At 37.3% G+C, this 18,735-nt stretch overlaps 1 protein-coding gene across 1 annotated transcript in view; it reads left to right on the top strand.

Moving 5' to 3' along the window:
• Positions 1 to 18,735, top strand: part of LOC120224136 (RNA-binding motif, single-stranded-interacting protein 3-like) — a 420,254-nt gene that overhangs the window by 389,442 nt on the left and 12,077 nt on the right. The window contains exon 13 of the mRNA XM_039222358.1: positions 17,852 to 17,932. Within this exon, the coding sequence (XP_039078289.1) occupies positions 17,852 to 17,932 (81 nt within the window). The remainder of the gene's footprint in view (positions 1 to 17,851; positions 17,933 to 18,735) is intronic.

The raw sequence follows: 18,735 nt of genomic DNA, 5'->3' as shown, positions 1-18,735 counted from the left end.
CAGAAATGGTGGCAGGAGACAATAGCCCTAATACTTAGTGGCATTTGCAAAATCAGTACAAATCATACTCCACTTTCTGTTCCCCTCTGCTAAGCTTTTCTAAGAACTGTCTCGGAACATTTTTGGATCTCTGGGGCCTATCCAATCAAGTAGACTAATCTTACAATTCTTTGCTTCATCAAAACAGACCTGAGCCCGTTTCTCAGGATTCCCTCACCTCCTTCCCGAGGGCCTATTAAACAGTAAAAGAGTAATTTCTGAATGTGTTAACATTTAACCCCAGTCCTGGAATGTCAGGCCCTGTGACAGATTGTTTCCACATTAAGCTGCAACCAGATGCAGGATGGTGGTGGCCATTCTCCCAGATGAGCTTCTGCAAAGCTCTGAGAAAATTCTAACTAGAGTCTCCTAATTAGGAAATGTTCTTGAGATGCTGTAAATAGTAATGAAAAATATTTAAAGTAATTAAGCAAACTGGATGTGGTTAAACAGCCAAGGTCAGAGAAAGTTCCATCGGCAACTTTTTTTGACAGGATAAGAAAGGATAAAATGCCTGACAGACAAGGTAGCAGGGAGACCTTTTTCTGGCCTGCCGTTGTTTTTGCCAGTTCTATGTGAGCTGATAATGTTGTGTGTTTTTTAGCTCATTTTCTCTTTGGCCTAATTTCCTCTTTTAAATTCATAAGACCTCCCCAACTGTGGTAGTACTTAAACATTCAGCTCACAATGGTTTAATTTAATGGCTCCAATGATGTGTTTTCTTTCTGCGTAGCTGCACATCATCTGCATTCCACAGCCTCACATCTGGCAAACCCAGCCCCATTTCCCTGTCCTGGTGGCAGAGTGGCTGTCCCAGCGACGACCCCATGTACTCACACTGTCCTCCACCCAGAGAAAAGAAAAGTTCATTTCTGGAAGTCTCAACAACAACAACAACCCCCTCCCCGACCCTGCCACCCAAGAGTGTTTTCCTTTACCAGAAGCTCCAATAAACATCTTCTGTAGTCTCAGTGGCTCTGTAGGTTTACTTTCATTCATTTCTGGATAAGGGATCAGATTTCACTTACTGTGAAGTTAACCACATTCTAACTACTTGGTTGGGAAAGGGGGACATAAAGATTCTCAAAGGAAATATGGGTTACTATTGAGAAGTGGAAATGGATGCTGAGTGGGTATGAAAAAAAAATGATCACTGCACTTTCCTTCTTGCCATTGTTCATATGGTGCTTTCTAGAATCCGTATTTATTTTATCATGTGATCTTGAGTCACAGTTTAGTCATTGATCCTTTTAAATTTCTCTTCTTGTTTTGTAGATATCCTTTAGATAAGAATTAAGGGTCATTTTTAAGAAATTCAAACCCATATATTTTTATTTTCTGTAAGTGGGCATGAAATTCATTAAGGAGGTTGCATAAGCATAGTTTCCTCTCATAAATATTTTTTAATGATATGTGGGAAACACAATTCCTTTGGTCAAAGGAAAGAGAAAAGCAGGCCCAAAATTCTAGAAACATCTGTAGTTAATGTTCTAGGAAAATAGTGCTCATAGTAGCCTGTGAGTTAATGAAAGAGTGTCCCCAAGCTCTACATAAACACTAAAGTCCTCTAGGATAAAGTCAAGAACAGTGGAACTAAGTGGGACCAGGTCAAGGAAAATAGGGAGATAAAAAATAAGAGTAGTGTGATATCTGTATTGACTTTTGGTTGCCTTACTTCCTCTATGCCACCACCTAAGAAAGAACACTTCTGGTCCTTTTGTTTATTTCATTTTTATATCCATTAGTTTTTTGTTTGTTTTGTTTTTTAAATAAAACTTCTTACTTTCTCTGTCCATGATCAAACTGTTTATTTCTTATTTTTTCCAAAAATTTTCTAATAGTTTCCAGAAAATATTAAGATTGAAGGTAACTTTTCAGCCTTTTCAAGTTGACCATACTCAATTTGACCTTCTTCATTTAAGAATGTTTTCCAGATGTCCCTGGGTACCCCAATATTTTGAAATCAGATATGATTGGCTAGAACCCTGAATTCCATACCCTTTGGAAGTCCACAGTTTTCTGAAAGAGGGAAACTTTTCTAGGGCATGCTAGGCACCTCCATCTGTTCTCTCTATTCTGTATTGCATTAATTCAGATGTGCATTACCCCCTTCCCAGTTTTCACACAAAATCCTACTCAGAGTAACGGAAGCTTTTCCCATTTCCCCTTTTTATAACTATCTTTTCCTGTAGGGTAAGGGTCTGTCACCCATGCCTTTGGGGCCCTGTTTCCAACCCAGATATTTCAATGTAATTTCTATGAGAAAATAAGTGTTTCCTGCCTAAGCTGATCCTATTAAGATAATGAAAGTTTTGTCTTGTCATAATAATAATACCAACAAAAATAAAATCAATAATAATGACCAATAATAGTTAGGTCTATTAGGCTCTTAATAGGTACCCAGCCCTAAGCTAAGGTCCTTGTATCCATTATTTCATTAGTATTTACAAAAAAAAAAAAAATTTAAAGAATGAATGTTTGACTGTATCTTACAAGAAAACTTAGATTTGTGCCAGATAAACACTTAGCTCTTTCTTAAATATCATGCTAAACAACATAGACATATTTTTCCCAGTTTTATTGATTGTTATTATTCTACAGAGACTTTAACTTTCTTGCATATTGCCTTGAAACTATTAAATTGAAAATTACTTCTAAACCCCTATTGCTAAATAGGTAACAATTATTTTGAAAACAAATGTATTGATATTTTTTTGATCTGATACTCATGACCAAATGGAGAGATCCTTTTGCAATAGGCATTAACAACTGTCTTAAAAAATGAAGTTTCCATTTTTTTATTCCTGAATACATGCATATTTACTGTGAATATCATTATTTTTATCATTCCTTTGCTAAATTTGAAGTGTAGTGGTAGAGTAATTTAGTTTTTAGATGCTCTTCAAACTAATATGATAAACTATGAATCAACCCTCAAATCAGTTTATTGTCAAGCATCCAGATGCCAGAAAGTAAAACAAACAAGGCATTCATAAAATAAGGATATTTCTTATGTGTTAAATTAGAGAGCCCCCAAAATACTGTATCAATGTGTTAATATGCCCTAACACATAATAATTAATTTACTCAAAATAATAACAACAGCAAAAACAAAGAACAAGAAACAGAACCAGAAGAAAAGAACTTCATTTTGCTGCTCGATTATTTTATGAATGGAAGGTTTGGCTATCTTTCAGAGAAGCTTTTCTGATCGACACCAACGATAAGGAGAGTTATTATTGGTAATAATAACAATCTGTATCCCTTAAGAAATTGTGAAAGCACTCATGAGTAAAGACTAATAATACCAACTGTGGTTTCTGAAAAGCATTTTTCAAGAATCATTCATTTTGTACAGTTCCATACAGGACCCATTTGCTTAGGCTTAGACTGAACTTGAATTCAAATGTACAGTCTTTCTTTCGACTCTCTAGAGTAGATGGCCTCTAGTAATGAGCAGGTGGGGGTAAAAAAAAGAAGAAAGAATATTTATATATCCAACAGGTAGTAGTTTAGCATTTATGTATCAGGCTGTGAAACCACCTGAGATCTCACCTAGCCTGGCTGGAACCTGGAGGTGAGCAAATGCCAATAGGTTTCTCAATGTCTTTCATCTCTGGAATCACCATCCTAATTCAGTCTGCTGGGGCTTCTTCCTTCATAGTCTTTATTCTCAAGATCCTTCATACTGCTTGCCCAATGGGCCCCCCTTTTACTACTGGCCCCCTGTGCTGTCTTTTCCTCAGTGTCTTTCTGGAAGTGCTTTATAAAACTCAAAGATAAATTCCTTTGTGTCTTCATGCTCCTCACACAAAAATTATGTCTTCTGCATGTCTCACCTACAATCTGTTTTGTCCTAAGCATATGTCCTTCCTCAACAACCCTCTTGGATAGAGACTTCACTTTTTCGTGTGACCAATGGAGCTCAAAGGAGGTCTTTTACATCACTGTTGCCTCTTGTGGATGGTGTGAAAATTTCTTATTTTAATGACACCACCTCCAGGATGGAAAAGCATCCTCTTCTTTGTGCTCTCCTTCGTTGACCTCCTTGCCAACACCCACAGTCAGCATGACCTTTTGTCATTAGCCTCCTCTTGCCTCCAACGCCTGCCTCATTCTTATCATAGTGTCAACATCCCTTAACTTCCTTGATTCCAATGACCTTCACCTTATGCAACTCCAGTCACCCATGTCAAAGACCACACTGTGGATTAACCATAATGGCTTCCCCTCTGAAAGCTTAAAGCCCTTGTGCTTATTTATCAGCATTTCCTTCTGCATCTCTCCTTTTCTGCTGCAGCCATCAATCTTCCCTATTCCATTTCTTTCTCTCTCCAGCCAAGAAAACATTGTGTATCACTTCAGCTGCTCTCTTGCCATCACCCTCACTACCATCATTAATAATAATAATAATGGGGGGCGCCTGGGTGGCTTAGTCGGTTAAGCGTCCGACTTTCGCTTAGGTCATGATCTCGCGGTTCGTGGGTTTGAGCCCCGCGTCGGGCTCTGTGCTGACTGCCAGCTCAGAGCCTGGAGCCTGCTTCGGATTCTGTGTCTCCCTCTCTCTCTGACCCTCCCCTGCTCACGCTGTCTCTCTCTCTCTCTCCTAGAAATAAATAAAACATTAAAAAAAATTTTTTTTAAATAATAATGGGACTTGAATTTGTTTCCTTTATCCTGGGTCATATCTCTCTCTCTCTCTCTCTCTCCAATGAAACAATTCCAAATATTCACCTTTCAACCTATTCCAATGGAAGGATTCCATTTGTTTCCCCTTCTGTTCACAAGCATGCTGACCTGATTCTCCCTGAGTTTCTGGTATTTCCCTTAAAAATCCAATGGTTTTCTATTCATGTGCCAAATTTGCATTTAATACATTTGAGGTGTCCTCAGTCACACTTGAAGTGGTCCTCACAGTTTGGATTCCTGAGTGAACCTGGCCTTTTTTACAATTGGGGTTTCCATCATTTGAAGGCCCTAATCAAGAGTCTCCACAAATATTAAGTACTTTATATTAAAGAATTTTGGTAGGCCTTAGGAAAGTCTCATCTCTACCCTTAATAATTAGCTTTGGAAGCCATAGTGTGCTTCCAAAGAAATGCCAAACTTGAAGATACACTCTAAGCACTTTTGTCTATTAATTCATTTATGGACTAGACATTGTGTTAGGGTTCTATACCGCAACAGAACCAGTAGGAGATAGGTAAGTAGGTAGATAGACAGATAGAAGATAGACATGTAGATAGATAGACAAGCTACAGAGGTAGATAGATAGATAAATAGATTAGGAGGTAACTTATTATAGGAATTGGCTTACATATTTGCAGAGGCCAAGGAGTCCCACAGTCTGTACCTACAGGTTGATGAACCAGGAAAACTGGTGATATAGTTAAGTCCAAATCTGAATCGAGGGAGCCAGTGGTGTAAGTCTCTAAGTCAAAACAAAACAAAACAAAATCTGGAAAACCAAAAGCTCCCATGTCTGAGGGCAGGAGAATTGATGTCTCAGCTTAAGAGTGAGAGAGAGCAATCACCTTTTCTTTACCATTCTTTTTTTTTTTTTTTTTTTTTTTTGGTCCTATTCAAGCCCTTAGGGAATTGGCTGGTTGGTAAGTAATCTTCCTTACTGAGACTACCAATTCAAATGTTAGAATTCTCTGGAGAAAATCCCCACAGAAACACTCAGAAATAATGTTTTTCCAGCTCCCTGGGCATCCTTTAGCGCAGTCAAATCAGTCATCACAGGCATCAAGAGGATAAGGATTTCTGTGCTCTTCCCTGGACGACTGTATGGCTCCTGTGGGTTATACAGCTTGAGTGTTCCATCCAGAGTGCTGAATTATTCATCCATTTCTGCAATCACTCATTCACTCAATAATTGCACATTAAGTGCCAACCATGATGAATCAGGCACAGTGCCTTCACGAGCTTCCACAGCTTGACTGCCAAGAGCTGTAGCAGAAGTACAGATAAAGAGCTGTCGGATATGAGAAGAGAGGATGATCGCTTCCAAATCAGGGATAGAAACAAGGTTTCATATAGGAATTTAGCATCTGGACTGTTTGAGAAGCAGGTTTTGTTTGTGTTGTTAGTGGATACAAAGAGGTTAGAACATAGTGGAAAGCTAAAGCACAGAGGAAGGCAGTTACGAGGGGAGTACTCATCACTGTGAGCAGGCAGATTTGGGTAAAGCTGAAGGTGAGGTGATGTAGGTCACAGTGATTCTATGAATTCAGTGAGAGTGGGCTGAAGTGTACACCAACATAATATTCTTTGTCTCTCCCTTGTTTGACATCGGCCATCAAACAAACTGTTCTCCATATTTTGTGGTGAGGAGTGGAATCTGCAGTCTGGCACCAGAAAGTCTATTTCCTTCCAGTCCTCCTGTCTTTTTGCACTTGGCTCTTGACTTTGAACTCTTCATATCCTTGAAGGAAAGAATGGTAGTATGTGTAGCCTGGCAGAAATTCATCCATGTTGATTTTGCATTGCCAAAGTTAAATATGCTCACATGGATAGAGCAGTGCCCTGTAAATCTGTGTGTTTTTATCTAAATATGAACAGTTCCTAGAAGTACTTTTCTCAAATACCTTTACACCTTATTTGTGCAGTTTCCTATTCATTGTTGCTTTTTCTTCCTTCCTCCTTATTTAGAATGTTGTTCCATCTCCTCTTTCCCCTTTCCTCCCTGCTCGCCTTCATTTGCTCCTCATCCATATGGATCAGTCTCTGATGTGAATATTCTAACTAGTCGGATAGGTCAAGTTCCGTCTCTGAAGGTCTCATCCCTGAAAAACAAACACAATAAAAAAACATGTTTGTTGACTCTTGTAGACCCTGGATTATTTCAAAGGATATCGCGGGGCACTCTCAACCTTTCCTCTTGTTGTGTCTACTCTGGTCCAGTGGGAAGACTGACATTCACAATGTGTGGGCCTGAGGTGGGTCAGAGGAAATGTTTTGCGTGCAAATAGAATTTATAGTGTGGGTGGCACCCTGGATCAGTTCCTTTCCTCCAACGGGTCTTTACTTAGCCCAAATTAATGTTTTAGTCACAGCCTTCAGCAGAAAACAGCAGAGTTTCCATTGACGGCTTCTTAGTTCACTTGTCTCTCTTCATGACAAAGTCCTTCAGCTCTTTCATTTCCAAAATGAAAAAAATAAATAAAAATTTTAAAAATATAAAAACCTGGTTTCCTAGAGAAAAGATTAAATGAGTCTGAAGAAACCGAGGACCTTAGTTGTTGGGCTTTGTGTTCCTATAAGTATATGAAAGGATCATCTAGATAATAAGTCAGTCAGGCCATTTGTTAAAGGTGGTTTCTTTTGGATGCTCTCGCATTTAGAGATTGATTCAAATAAATGTTGATTTGACTGCACTCGCTTGTCTCATTTGAAAAGGTCACTACTTTATAGAGAGTTCTAATTCTTTACCATCAATAAACCATACTATATGCAAAAACAATGGAGAATGTTAAGAAACAATGAGGAAAAAGCATAACCGGACAGGAGATTCAAACACAAAATGAAAGACTAACAGAAGGAAGCAGAATTAATATAAAAAATCAGCTTGCAAGGATTTAATCAGCTTCTCTGTTCCTGGGTGCTGTGGTGAATGTAACATTGGCAATAATGAATAATACATAAAAATTAAATAGCTTTATATATATAAGGTGATAAAATACAAATAAACTATCCAGACCATGCAGTGGGTTAGTATCAAAATCTGTTTCGTCTAAGTTTTGTCATGTCCTATGGCCCAATCCATGTTTTAACACTATAATATATGCTTACTTAAAACTTGGCATATAATATATGCTAACTTAAAACTCACTTAAAGCTAAGATAAGCTCAGAATATATATCTATCATTAAAAGTTTTTAGGGAATATATATCTATCATTGGAATTTTATGATAGAACACCTCAACCTCTCATTTCCTGAATTCCTCATTTCTGCTGCTCATTTTTCCACCCGTATCCTAGAATTTGTTATTAGCAATCACTGCACCAACTCCAAATCTCTATTTGGAATAGTAGTTCAATTTCAACAGCAGTTCTCGGACCACCACCACCTGCTTCCTTCTATGACTACGTTGAAAACCTTATTGCAATTATTCTTTGACACCGTTTAGCCTGCCTACCTGCTTATTACCTGCCACTTTGTCAGTATCAATTTTCTTCTTCATTTGCTCACACCCACACCTAGCTTAGATGTCAGAGTAGAACACTGCAATCCCTTTGTTTCATGTGTCCTCCCCTCCCCTACTCACTCTTCCTCCATTGTCCTCTCCTGGTAAGACTTGGATCCTGCTTGCATCCAATTCTCAGTCCGCTCCCTTCCTGTGAGCAGCTGAACGTGGCAAGAGTAAAGCAAGCCACCAACGCTGCTGAGTTTCACATTAATTTTATGAGCACACAACTTAAATGGGCCCTCAGCGCCCCCCAGAAATCTTACCACGTGTCCATGGTCCATTCATTCTCGTTCCCCAAGACAACCGTGTCATACCTTCTCCCAAACCTACCACCTCTCACAAGCACCTCATATCTTTGCCTCGAAATGGAAACAATGGCAAAAAAACATAGGTACCTTACAAATCTCCCAAACTTCTTGTATCTGAATCCATTTAGTCTGCTTAAATGGATACGTTGGTCTTGCCTCCCCTAAGATCAACCTTTCCTTTTCTTGGTTGGTTCTTATTGTAAACCCCTTTATAGAAGTATAAAGTATGTACAGAAGAATGCACAATTGGGGTGCCTGGGTGGCTCAGTCGGTTAAGCATCTGACTTCAGCTCAGGTCATGATCTGACCTGGGTTCGTGGGTTCAAGCCCCACGTCGGGCTCTGTGCTGACAGCTCAGAGCCTGGAGCCTGCTTTGGATTCTCTCTCTCTCTCTCTCTCTCTGACCCTACTCTGCTCATACTGTCTCTCTCAGAAATAAATAAAAACATTTTTTTTAAAAAAAGAATGTACAATTCATAAGTTTACAGATCAATACGTTTTAGATCTACCACCTAGATTAAGATATAAAAGGTCTTATTATTACAGAAGACTCTTTTGTGTCCCTGTCCCGTTATTATCTCCACAAAAGTACCCACAACCCTGACTTCCTTCAGCATAGGTTTGTTTTGATTTTTCAAACTTTAAGTAAATAGAATCACACAGTATGAGGCTTTTTATGCTGGCCTTTTTAAAATTCAACATTATATCTGTGAGATTCATCCATATTTGTAGAGCAAGCGTTTTTTCATTGTTTATATTATCATGCAATATAAATATATTACAATTTATTAATTCTACTGTTGATGGACATTTAGGTTATTTCTAGCTTGGAGCCATTATAAATAGTGCTGCTCCAAATATTTGACACATATCTCTTAGTATACATTTTTTAAAAATTTTTTAATGTTTATATTTGAGAGAGCATGAGTAAGGGAGGAGCAGAGAGAAAGGGAGACACAGAATCCAAAGCAGGCTCCAGGCTCTGAGCTGGCAACACAGAGCCTGATGTGGGGCTTGAACCCGCAAACCATGAGATCATGACCTGAGCCAAAGTCAGACACTTAACCAACTGAGTCACCCTGGTGCCCCTCTTAGTACACATTTGAAAGAATTTCTATTGTGCACATACCTATGAGTGGATTGTTTGCTAACAGATTCTGTAAGTATTCTGCCAGTTTCACAGAGTGGGTGTACCAATTTTACTCCCACTAGCAGTGTATGAGATTTCCAGTTTTCATCATTGTCTCCAAGACTTGCTTTCGTCATTCTTTGTCATTTTTACCATCCTGGTAGGAGTGTAATGTTATATGATAATACTTTTAACTTGCATTTTCCTGATGACCAGTGAGTGAGTTTATGTATTCATATGCATACTGGCCATTTGGAATTTAGATATTCTCCTTACTGAAGTGTCTGACTACATATATATATATATATATGATTTTGAAGGGGGTTAGTTGAACTTTTTATTGAGATATTTATAGATTCACATGCAAGTGCAAGAAATAAAATAGAGAGAGATCCCCTGTAAAATTGCCTCAATTTCCCCAATGATAATATTTTTCAAAACTACAGTATAATGTCTCAAGCAGGGTATTGACATTGATGCAATCCACAAATTTCATCCACATGCCACCAGTTTTACTTATATTCATTTGTGTGTTTATTCTCTATACAGTTTTTACCTATGTAATTTTTGAAGCCACCACCACAGTCATTTGATACTGAACAATTTCAGTAGCACAAGAATCCTTCTGTTGAACTTTTATAACTTTTATAACTACTCCCTATTAGCCTCATATCCTCATGTCTAATCTTTGGCAACCACTAATTTGTTCTCCATTTCTAAAATTTATCATATAGAAAATGTTATATACATTGAGTCACAGCATACAATCTTTTGGAAATTTTTTTCTTGCTCTCCATAATTCATGGAGTTTTATCTAAGTTATTATGTATATTAATAGTTCATTCAAACTAATTTTTTAAAATTTGGTGTTCTGTCTTCTTACTGACTGTGGATTTTTTAAAATATATACATTCTATGTATAAGCATTGTCAGATACATGTATGATAAATATCTTTTCTCTGTTTTTTGATAACTAGCAATTCTTAGTTTTAAAGAAGCCCAACTATCAATAGTTTCTTTTATTTTCAGCTCTTTTTTAGTCATGTTTAAGAAATCTTTGCTATTCTCAGTATCCTGAAGGCTTTCTGCGATTTTCTTTAGAAAACTATATTAAAATACCTTTTCTATGTATACCTTTGATCTATCTCATGTTAATTTTGCATATGGTGTGAGGTAAGGTTCAGGGCTCATTTTTCCTATAGAGATATCCAGCTGATCCAGCAGCATTTATTGAAAAGATCATTCTTGCTGACATTGAGTTATGATGACACTCTTTCTATCCATGTAACAATGTCACATATTACCATGATGTTTTAGTAAATCTTGACATCTAATAGTATGCATCCTTCATCTTTGTTTCCCTCAAAACTGTCTTGGATATTCTGGGTTTTTGCATTTCCACATAAATTTTGAAGTCAATTATTGACTTCTACCAGGAATGTTCTTAGATTTATTTTGGAATTACACTGAATGTATAGATTCTTTTCAGGAGCATTAACATTTTAACAATATTGAATCATCTAATACATGCATGTGATGTATATTTCTTCATTTGCTTAAGTCTTATTGAATTCCTGTTATCAATGCTTTCTCATCTTCAGCATAGAGGTTTTCATGCCTTTTCTCAAAGTTATATCTAGATATTTGATTTTTTTGATGCTCTCTATCTAGTATCATTTTAGATTTAACTTTTAATTGTCTGCTGCTGATATATAGAAATAATTGTTTATTGATGTATATCCAGCAACCTTGCTAAACTTCATTATTATAATAATTATTTTTAAATAAGTAAATAAAACAAAGATTTTTTAAAACTTGAGGGAGTGGAAAGAATTCATGATGCCTATATAGAGTTGTTTCAAGTTAAAATATTAAGACAGTTTCTTAACCAGCTACATTTGCATAGTACTGTATCTTATTGTTATTACTACCTTGGCGATCTGTGCACAAGCTCAAACCTAATGAACTTGGGATTTTTCTAACACATTCTTGAAAATCCCTTTCTCTGCAAAATGAAGGCCTCTTTAGCCTGTGATTATATGGGAATGCCTACTTCTCACTGTTGCGCAGGAGGTGAGGTTTTGTAAATTTCCAAGCTGAAAACAACTTCCATGACTCTTCCTTGTTACTCTCTTCACTGTGTGCCACAAACAAACAAACAACAACAAAACAGCACCATCCCAGAATACAATGATGACTATTTCTGTTTTTCATTGAATAGTTTAATGCACCCCTCTCTGTGGATTATGTTTAGCACTGTTCTGGGGAACTGGGTGAGATAATATAGACTACATACTCCTAAGAATTCTGGGCTTCTATTTTTATCAAGCCATCCACTGGCCATCTTTCCTCCTTGAGTGTTTTTACTCCTAGTAAGCAAAGTATATGTCACTCTCTGTGTCCACCTCCACCTACTCTTCAGGGATAATTATTTAACTTTACACAACTGTCTCCTTTGTTATTTCTACATTTGTTATATCTATGTTATTTCTACCTTATAAATTAATACTAACATAAAACATCATGAAAGCATTCATTATCATTATTCTGGATGGGGATCCGTGTCATTCTCCAGAATAACTTTTCCAAAAGTAGAAAGAATATAGGAAGACTGTACAGTGGGGGTCCATGTAGGTGTCCAGTCTTTTCATGCCCTAAGTGGGCACTCTTTCCTTTCAAGGAGAATCTCTCCAGCTTTCCTTCTCTCTGTGGATGGTCTCTCATTCATTGAATAGCATGGAGACTTAGAATATATTCTTAGATTTTTCACTCCAAGCACCTGTTACTATTTAGTCAAAGCAAGCCTGTGAAATGATACCAACTTGCCATCCTGGGTCCAGGTATTTCTCCCCAGCTCTGAGATGATAGAATTTTACAAATCTAAGAAATGTGTCCCTCACACTGCAGAATACCTCTATGTGAGGTAATGCCATGCCTCTCCCCCAGCCATTCACCCAAACCAGGTTGTTTCCTAGATCCTCAAACGTCCTTTTTAAAAGGAACTTGACAGTAACTGACTTTGAAAGTAATTCATACTGCATGCTGTTAGCATTGCCTACCATGATACTGCTTTCTTCTGCTCAATTTCCTTTCTGAGGTACATTTTTACAACTTTTCCTCTATCCTTACTTACTTTCCACGTTTGATAGAACCTGGACAACTATCCTTGCTGAAATTTGTTAAGCAGCTTTAAGACTTTTATAGCAATGACTAGAAGCGCCAATTTAAAATCTAAGCAGTGTAAAGACAACTCCAAATGAACAAGTTTGATAAATTATTTTAGGAAATTGCAAAAATTCAAATGTAGGAAATTCCTTGCTTTACAAAGTATTAATGAAAATTTCCTCACAGGAAATACATGACACATATTTGTTTTGCTTTGGTGGGGGAAGAGAAAGTAAATCCAGAACTAAAAATTTGAAGTTTTCTTTGTTTCCTCAGAAATAATCAATGATTCTACAGTAACAGAAACAGTTTGTTCTAACTTAAATAGGCAAAAACACAATTCCTCTCCAATTTCACCACTTTTTCCCTCTCTTTGTATAACTATCTTGGTGATGCAGTGTCTAGACTTCTTGGAACAAGTAATGGAGTCTGGAATTTATTCTGTGGGTTTGAAAATGGCTATTCAGGTCTCCTTCAAACTTCCATGTGAAAATATAGTGCTTTTAGAATATGTAAAAAACAGAAAAAAAAAAGAAAATGTCTCCATTAATGTCTAAACTTTGAGTTGCTACCAATGAAGAAATGTTGTATGGACTTATCCATTATATCCCTATCATCTCATTGGAATGTGGTTCCCATCCCCCATTGTATCAAAAAAAAAAAAAAAAAGCAAAATAATTTGTACTCATGAAAGAGTGGTAGCAGATATTTTCTAGCTTTTGAGACATACCAATAAAAGAAATTAGCCTAAAGGATATATGTCCACTCTTGTTATGGTTTTAATAAGTAATCCACAGGAATTTATCCAGTCAAAAGGGCAGACTTTTTATATCACAGGGCATTCTCATAGTCTTTTGTCATTTGGTAGCTGGATAAAATAAAAGAAGTCTCTGAGGCATCCAGATCTAAACAGTATTTGTGCAGCCTGGATTATTAAGTCTGACTGTAGTTGATCTGTGCTCTTAAGAAAATCAAACTGTGCTTGCCGAGAAAGTTCAGAGTTATTTGTCACCAATTACCTAAAGCTGAGAGTTGATCTTACACAAAGCTGTAGCCATTTCCTGTAAGAATTTGCTCCTAATTTTACAAAGCTTTCAATTCTTGAGGCTTCATCCTAGAAATATAGGTCTACTACTGAAGAGTTTTATTGCAAACGTTTATCCAGAAATAATAGTGTTATGGGGCATAAAACTCCATAGTATTGACTTGTTTGAAATAAGCCTATCCTTAATTTTCAAACAGTGTTCTCAAGGTCTGTCTATTATTATCTTTTCTGTGACCAAAAAAAATAAAAATTCAACCAGAAAGATTTTTTTTCCATTAAAGATACACACAACACGTTGAACTGAGCTGAAGTCATTTATTATACTATAAAATCTCTATTGGTTCTGTTCAGAGGAGCAACATTATCAAATGCTTTAAGTTAAATTATCAAATAAGTTAAGCATAGGGAGTCGCCCTCCTGGAAGGAAACTAGGTGCTCTGAGTATAAAGTAAAATAAATGTATGGAAATTAAATGTCAATAAAAATATTAACCAAAGGAATATCATTCCATGTTTCTTAATTGGATCTCCAGTTTCTAGATCCCATTAGCAACAACAACAACAAAACCAACTTGACCTCTATATTACATGGGAACAATCAAAAGGAAACTCTTAGGCCCTTATCTACTTAAATTCAAAGGTAAAGAAGTAAACATGTATGCTCAATCATGGGTCAGAAGAACTGAAGTCTCTTCCCATCACATGGGGTCTTGGCTTCTCAATCTAAGCTAAGACTATGGGTAAACCATCCCACCTAGCTCACGGCATTGTTCTAAAAAAAAGATGAGTATGAATTTGTGCCCTCAGTAGTTCAGTTCACAACTTCACTGAATACGATGGGAGTTGTGAAAATATACTAATTCAGTTCTATTGGACAAAACACAGATGAGGTTTTGAATTACTCTGAGTTATTTGAAGAAGCTTAGCTAAGAATCACATAAAATACTTTTCATTAACTATGCTGCCTGAGAATTCTAGCTTGACAAGAGTGAACCAGTGAGCTAGAGAACTAGTGAGCATTGCTCCGAATGACCAGGCCATGCCCCTACTTCGAGCTCACAGAAATGACTCCTGAGGGCTACAGACAGTGGAGCAGAGACAGATCAAAGTAGTCCTGTAGGTAAGTGCCAGTGATGTCCTATTTATATGCCAAGGATACACTCTCACTTATTAGGACCATTTGTAAAGCTTAGAACCACTAACTTTTGAATAGGAAATACCTAAATCAGTGAGGTATTCTTTTACTAGTATATTATAAATCTTAGAAAACTGTCACCAGAAGGTAGAACATGAGCCCCAATAAGATGAGCTCTGGGCTTACATAAATTCATAGTTGGCAAAAATATACTCTCCCTTGCTACAAATCTAAGACTTCTGAGATTCAATTAAAGAAGGATTTTTCCAAAGTATATTCCCTAGAGCACTAGTTCTGTTTTTTAATGTTTATTTATTTTTGAGAGAGAGAGAGAGAGAGAGAGAATGAGCAGGGGAGGGACAGAGAGAGAAGGAGACACAGAATCTGAAGCAGGCTCAAGGCTCTGTGCTGTCAGCACAGCACAGAGCCTGACATGGGGCTCGAACCCACAAACCATGAGATTGTGACCTGAGCCAAAGTCAGATGCTTAACTGACTGAGCCACCTAGGTGCCCCTTAGAGCACTAGTTCTAAGCAAAATTAGTAGGTGCTACCAGGAGGGAGGGAGGAGAGAAGGAAAGGGGGAAAGAAGGAAGATTGGTTTAATCAGCTTTAAATAGGCTGCTATAAAACTTGGTTTCACAGAGTTTTTATTCTATGGCAATATCATAAATGAAGACACAGTCTGCAGCATTGCCAAAGTGCACTGGAAAACAAAAAGCTGTTTTTTAGTCAAGCTAGCATTAAAAAATAAGATATTATAGATAATTCTCAAAGGACTTTAATGACCTGTATAATATAAGCAAACCATCTATCTGAAATGGCCAATGAACTGTTATTCCCAAATACATCCTAGAGCAGTTTTGTTGGCAAGGCAGATACCTTGCCAAGGCTCTAGATGTGGAATAATATTTGCTGAAATGTAACTCCAAGAATTCTATACTTGTTTGAAAAATTGATAACCATCGGCTACCTGAGCACTTATGTCTGCCTAAAGACACAAGGACAATGATGAGCAGAGTTGGCTCAAGTGTGTTTTACAGGTTATATAAACATAGTATGGAGGTGGTGAAATTAATATCCACAATGAGCTCAGAATTATTAACAACTAAGGAAAGGGCATGCGAGATTCGTAACAAGAAGGCTTTCTTCTTATATCTTTTTCTTCAGCCATTGAACAGTTATTTCTTCAGCATCAGGCACATCAGGCATGGTGTGGTTTGTTGGAAGATACTGACATATGAGAAGTTTGGCTCATCCCTTTAAGGAGATGACCATCTGGACAATTTCAGTAGAAAAGTAATGGATGCTTCGAGAACACAGAGGATAGGGCATAGAAATCTCTGGTGATTTTCAACTATAAAGCCAAATTAGTAATATCTCTAGGCCTTTCAATTAGTTGCTCTTGGTCTAAGTTACAAGGCTGTTTTGCATAGATAGGAATTGAACTTAGTTGTTTTAGTGTTATGCAGTTATCTGTTGCTACATATGGATTACAGACAACAGTTTGATTTGTTTGATTTAGGGTTGTTTCATTAAGGCTGTCTCTATTTTTAGCAAATAGATACAGTAGGATGGTTTTGAGTTTAGGATGGAGATACATTTATTCCAAAGTTGCTTAATTGCTATCATTTTCCATGAATATTAAACAACAACAACAACAACAACTGATGAGCTCATCTCCATTCAGATATTTCCCTTGATTCAGAACCATCATGTCACTTAGATACTGAAAGTACCAAGATACACACAAAACATAGTAATTTAGGTTTTGCATATTTATGCATAGCATTCATATTTGAACTCAGCAAATTTAGACTAAAGGATCAGAGGCTTGCAATTTTCCATAAAAAGTATTTCTCTAACCTTCATGAATGAATGGAGAAAATTTGTCGTCAGTAGATGATTCTGGCTCTGACGTTTTGTTTTGTGATGTTGGTCAAGTTTAGAAGCTCCATAACACAGTTGATTCCATAGAAAATTCTATTCTCAAAGAGAAGAATGTTGAATTTGCAAAAAAGATGTGTATTAGAAACACGACTATGGAATTTGTGCTTATGTTGGTGAGCAAGTTCTTTTCTCGGGGGGGCCCCCTTTCTGTAGTGCAAAAATGCAGGTTATTCCTAATGCATGTTTTACTGATGGTACAACTGGTGGAAAATGGTTTGACTGTTTCATTGTCCATCCAAGTGAGGAGCATTGGGATAATTCAAGGAGTTGAAAAGGAAATACTGATAGTGACACCAGAATGGAATGGGGGAAGGGCATAAAGAAGACTTTGTCAGGATCTGTAGTACTTTTTCTTTTGTACCTAAAAAAGTGATATGAAAATGGCAAAACGAGGACATGCGCCAAATCTGAATATTGCTACACACGTATTTCTTGCATTTTTCCTCTATTTTTTTCTTTCTCTTCTAGTTAGAAAAGAAATTGTTGCTAACAATATGATGATTCATTCATTCAACAAATGATTTGTTGAGAGCCTACTATGTGATAGGTGCTAGCTGTAAAATGAGAGGAAGAAAAAAACAGGCACCATCCCTACCCTTATGGAATGTGTGTTTGCGATGGGAAAATGAAATGTTGGGATCTAGTGTAGAATGTTTTAGAAGCCACAATGAGGGAAGGGGAGTGATACTGTGGAGGTGAGCTGTTGTTGGCACCGAGTCCGTAAGCAAAGGCTATTCTATGCTGATAAGAACTGCCTCATTCTGTATTAAAATAGATTTACTAGTGCACTGGCTGTGGGCCACACATCTAAAAAAGTTTCATGTAATATCGATTTTTCTCGCTGGTTGCAATCTCAAGTTCACCTGCATTTCTCTTTGATTCCCTCTAGTATATGACTGCTGCGGCTCCTATGCAAGGGACCTACATTCCCCAGTACACGCCTGTGCCTCCGACAGCTGTTTCTATTGAAGTAAGTCTGTCTCTGTCTTCTAGAAAGAGGTAGGGATGACAGATCTCAGCCACGTATACTGTGGTCGCCTATAACCCAAGCAGCCCTTGTGTGTGGTTTGGGGCTGCTCTAAAATTTGAAATTGCAAGCTCACTATATGAAAGTACTCGAACATGCCTACGTTTTGCTTTGGACACAAAATAAGCTGATTTGCTATATAGAGTTAAGAGAGGAGTATCATTTGTACATTTAAAGTTCAGAGACCAAATCACTGCCCTCCTCAGGCATTAACCACAGATACTCATAAATAGGGAAGGGAAACAAAAGTTTACAACTATTTCAGTGAGTTTGCTGGTGCCTTGTTACTCAAACAGTGGTCCCTGGATCATCTGCATCGGCATCACTGGGGAGCTCATTAGAAATGCAGAGCCTGGGACATCACCCAGATTTACTGAATCAGAATTTGCATTTTAACACGATCCCTTGGGAATCTACGTTCACATTAGTGCACTGGTTCTCAAACTTTTCTGCATATTATTTTCTGCAATTGTTTAGACAGCATTAAAATATATTTATGCCTGGGTCCTGTCCCCAGATTCTGATATATCTGTCTGGGGTATTGAACTGGATGTCAGGATTTTTCTTTAAATATCTGGTGATTCTAATATGTATCAAGGATTAACAACCGCCGCTTTAGTGAATGAACCTTGGCAGGTTTGTGGCTTCCTATAGATTTAAAAAAAAAAAAAAGTTGCAGCACTCTTACCTCTCTGCATACCTCAAATGTTAAAGGCATCTCGTCTTTGGGACATTGGACTCAAAGG

The sequence above is a fragment of the Hyaena hyaena genome, unplaced genomic scaffold (assembly GCF_003009895.1).
Source record: "Hyaena hyaena isolate Hyena2069 unplaced genomic scaffold, ASM300989v1 scaffold_1117, whole genome shotgun sequence".
Taxonomy (NCBI): Eukaryota; Metazoa; Chordata; class Mammalia; order Carnivora; family Hyaenidae; genus Hyaena; species Hyaena hyaena.
The sequence above is the reverse complement of the archived record's forward strand: the minus strand, read 5'-3'. Positions and strand labels throughout refer to the sequence as shown.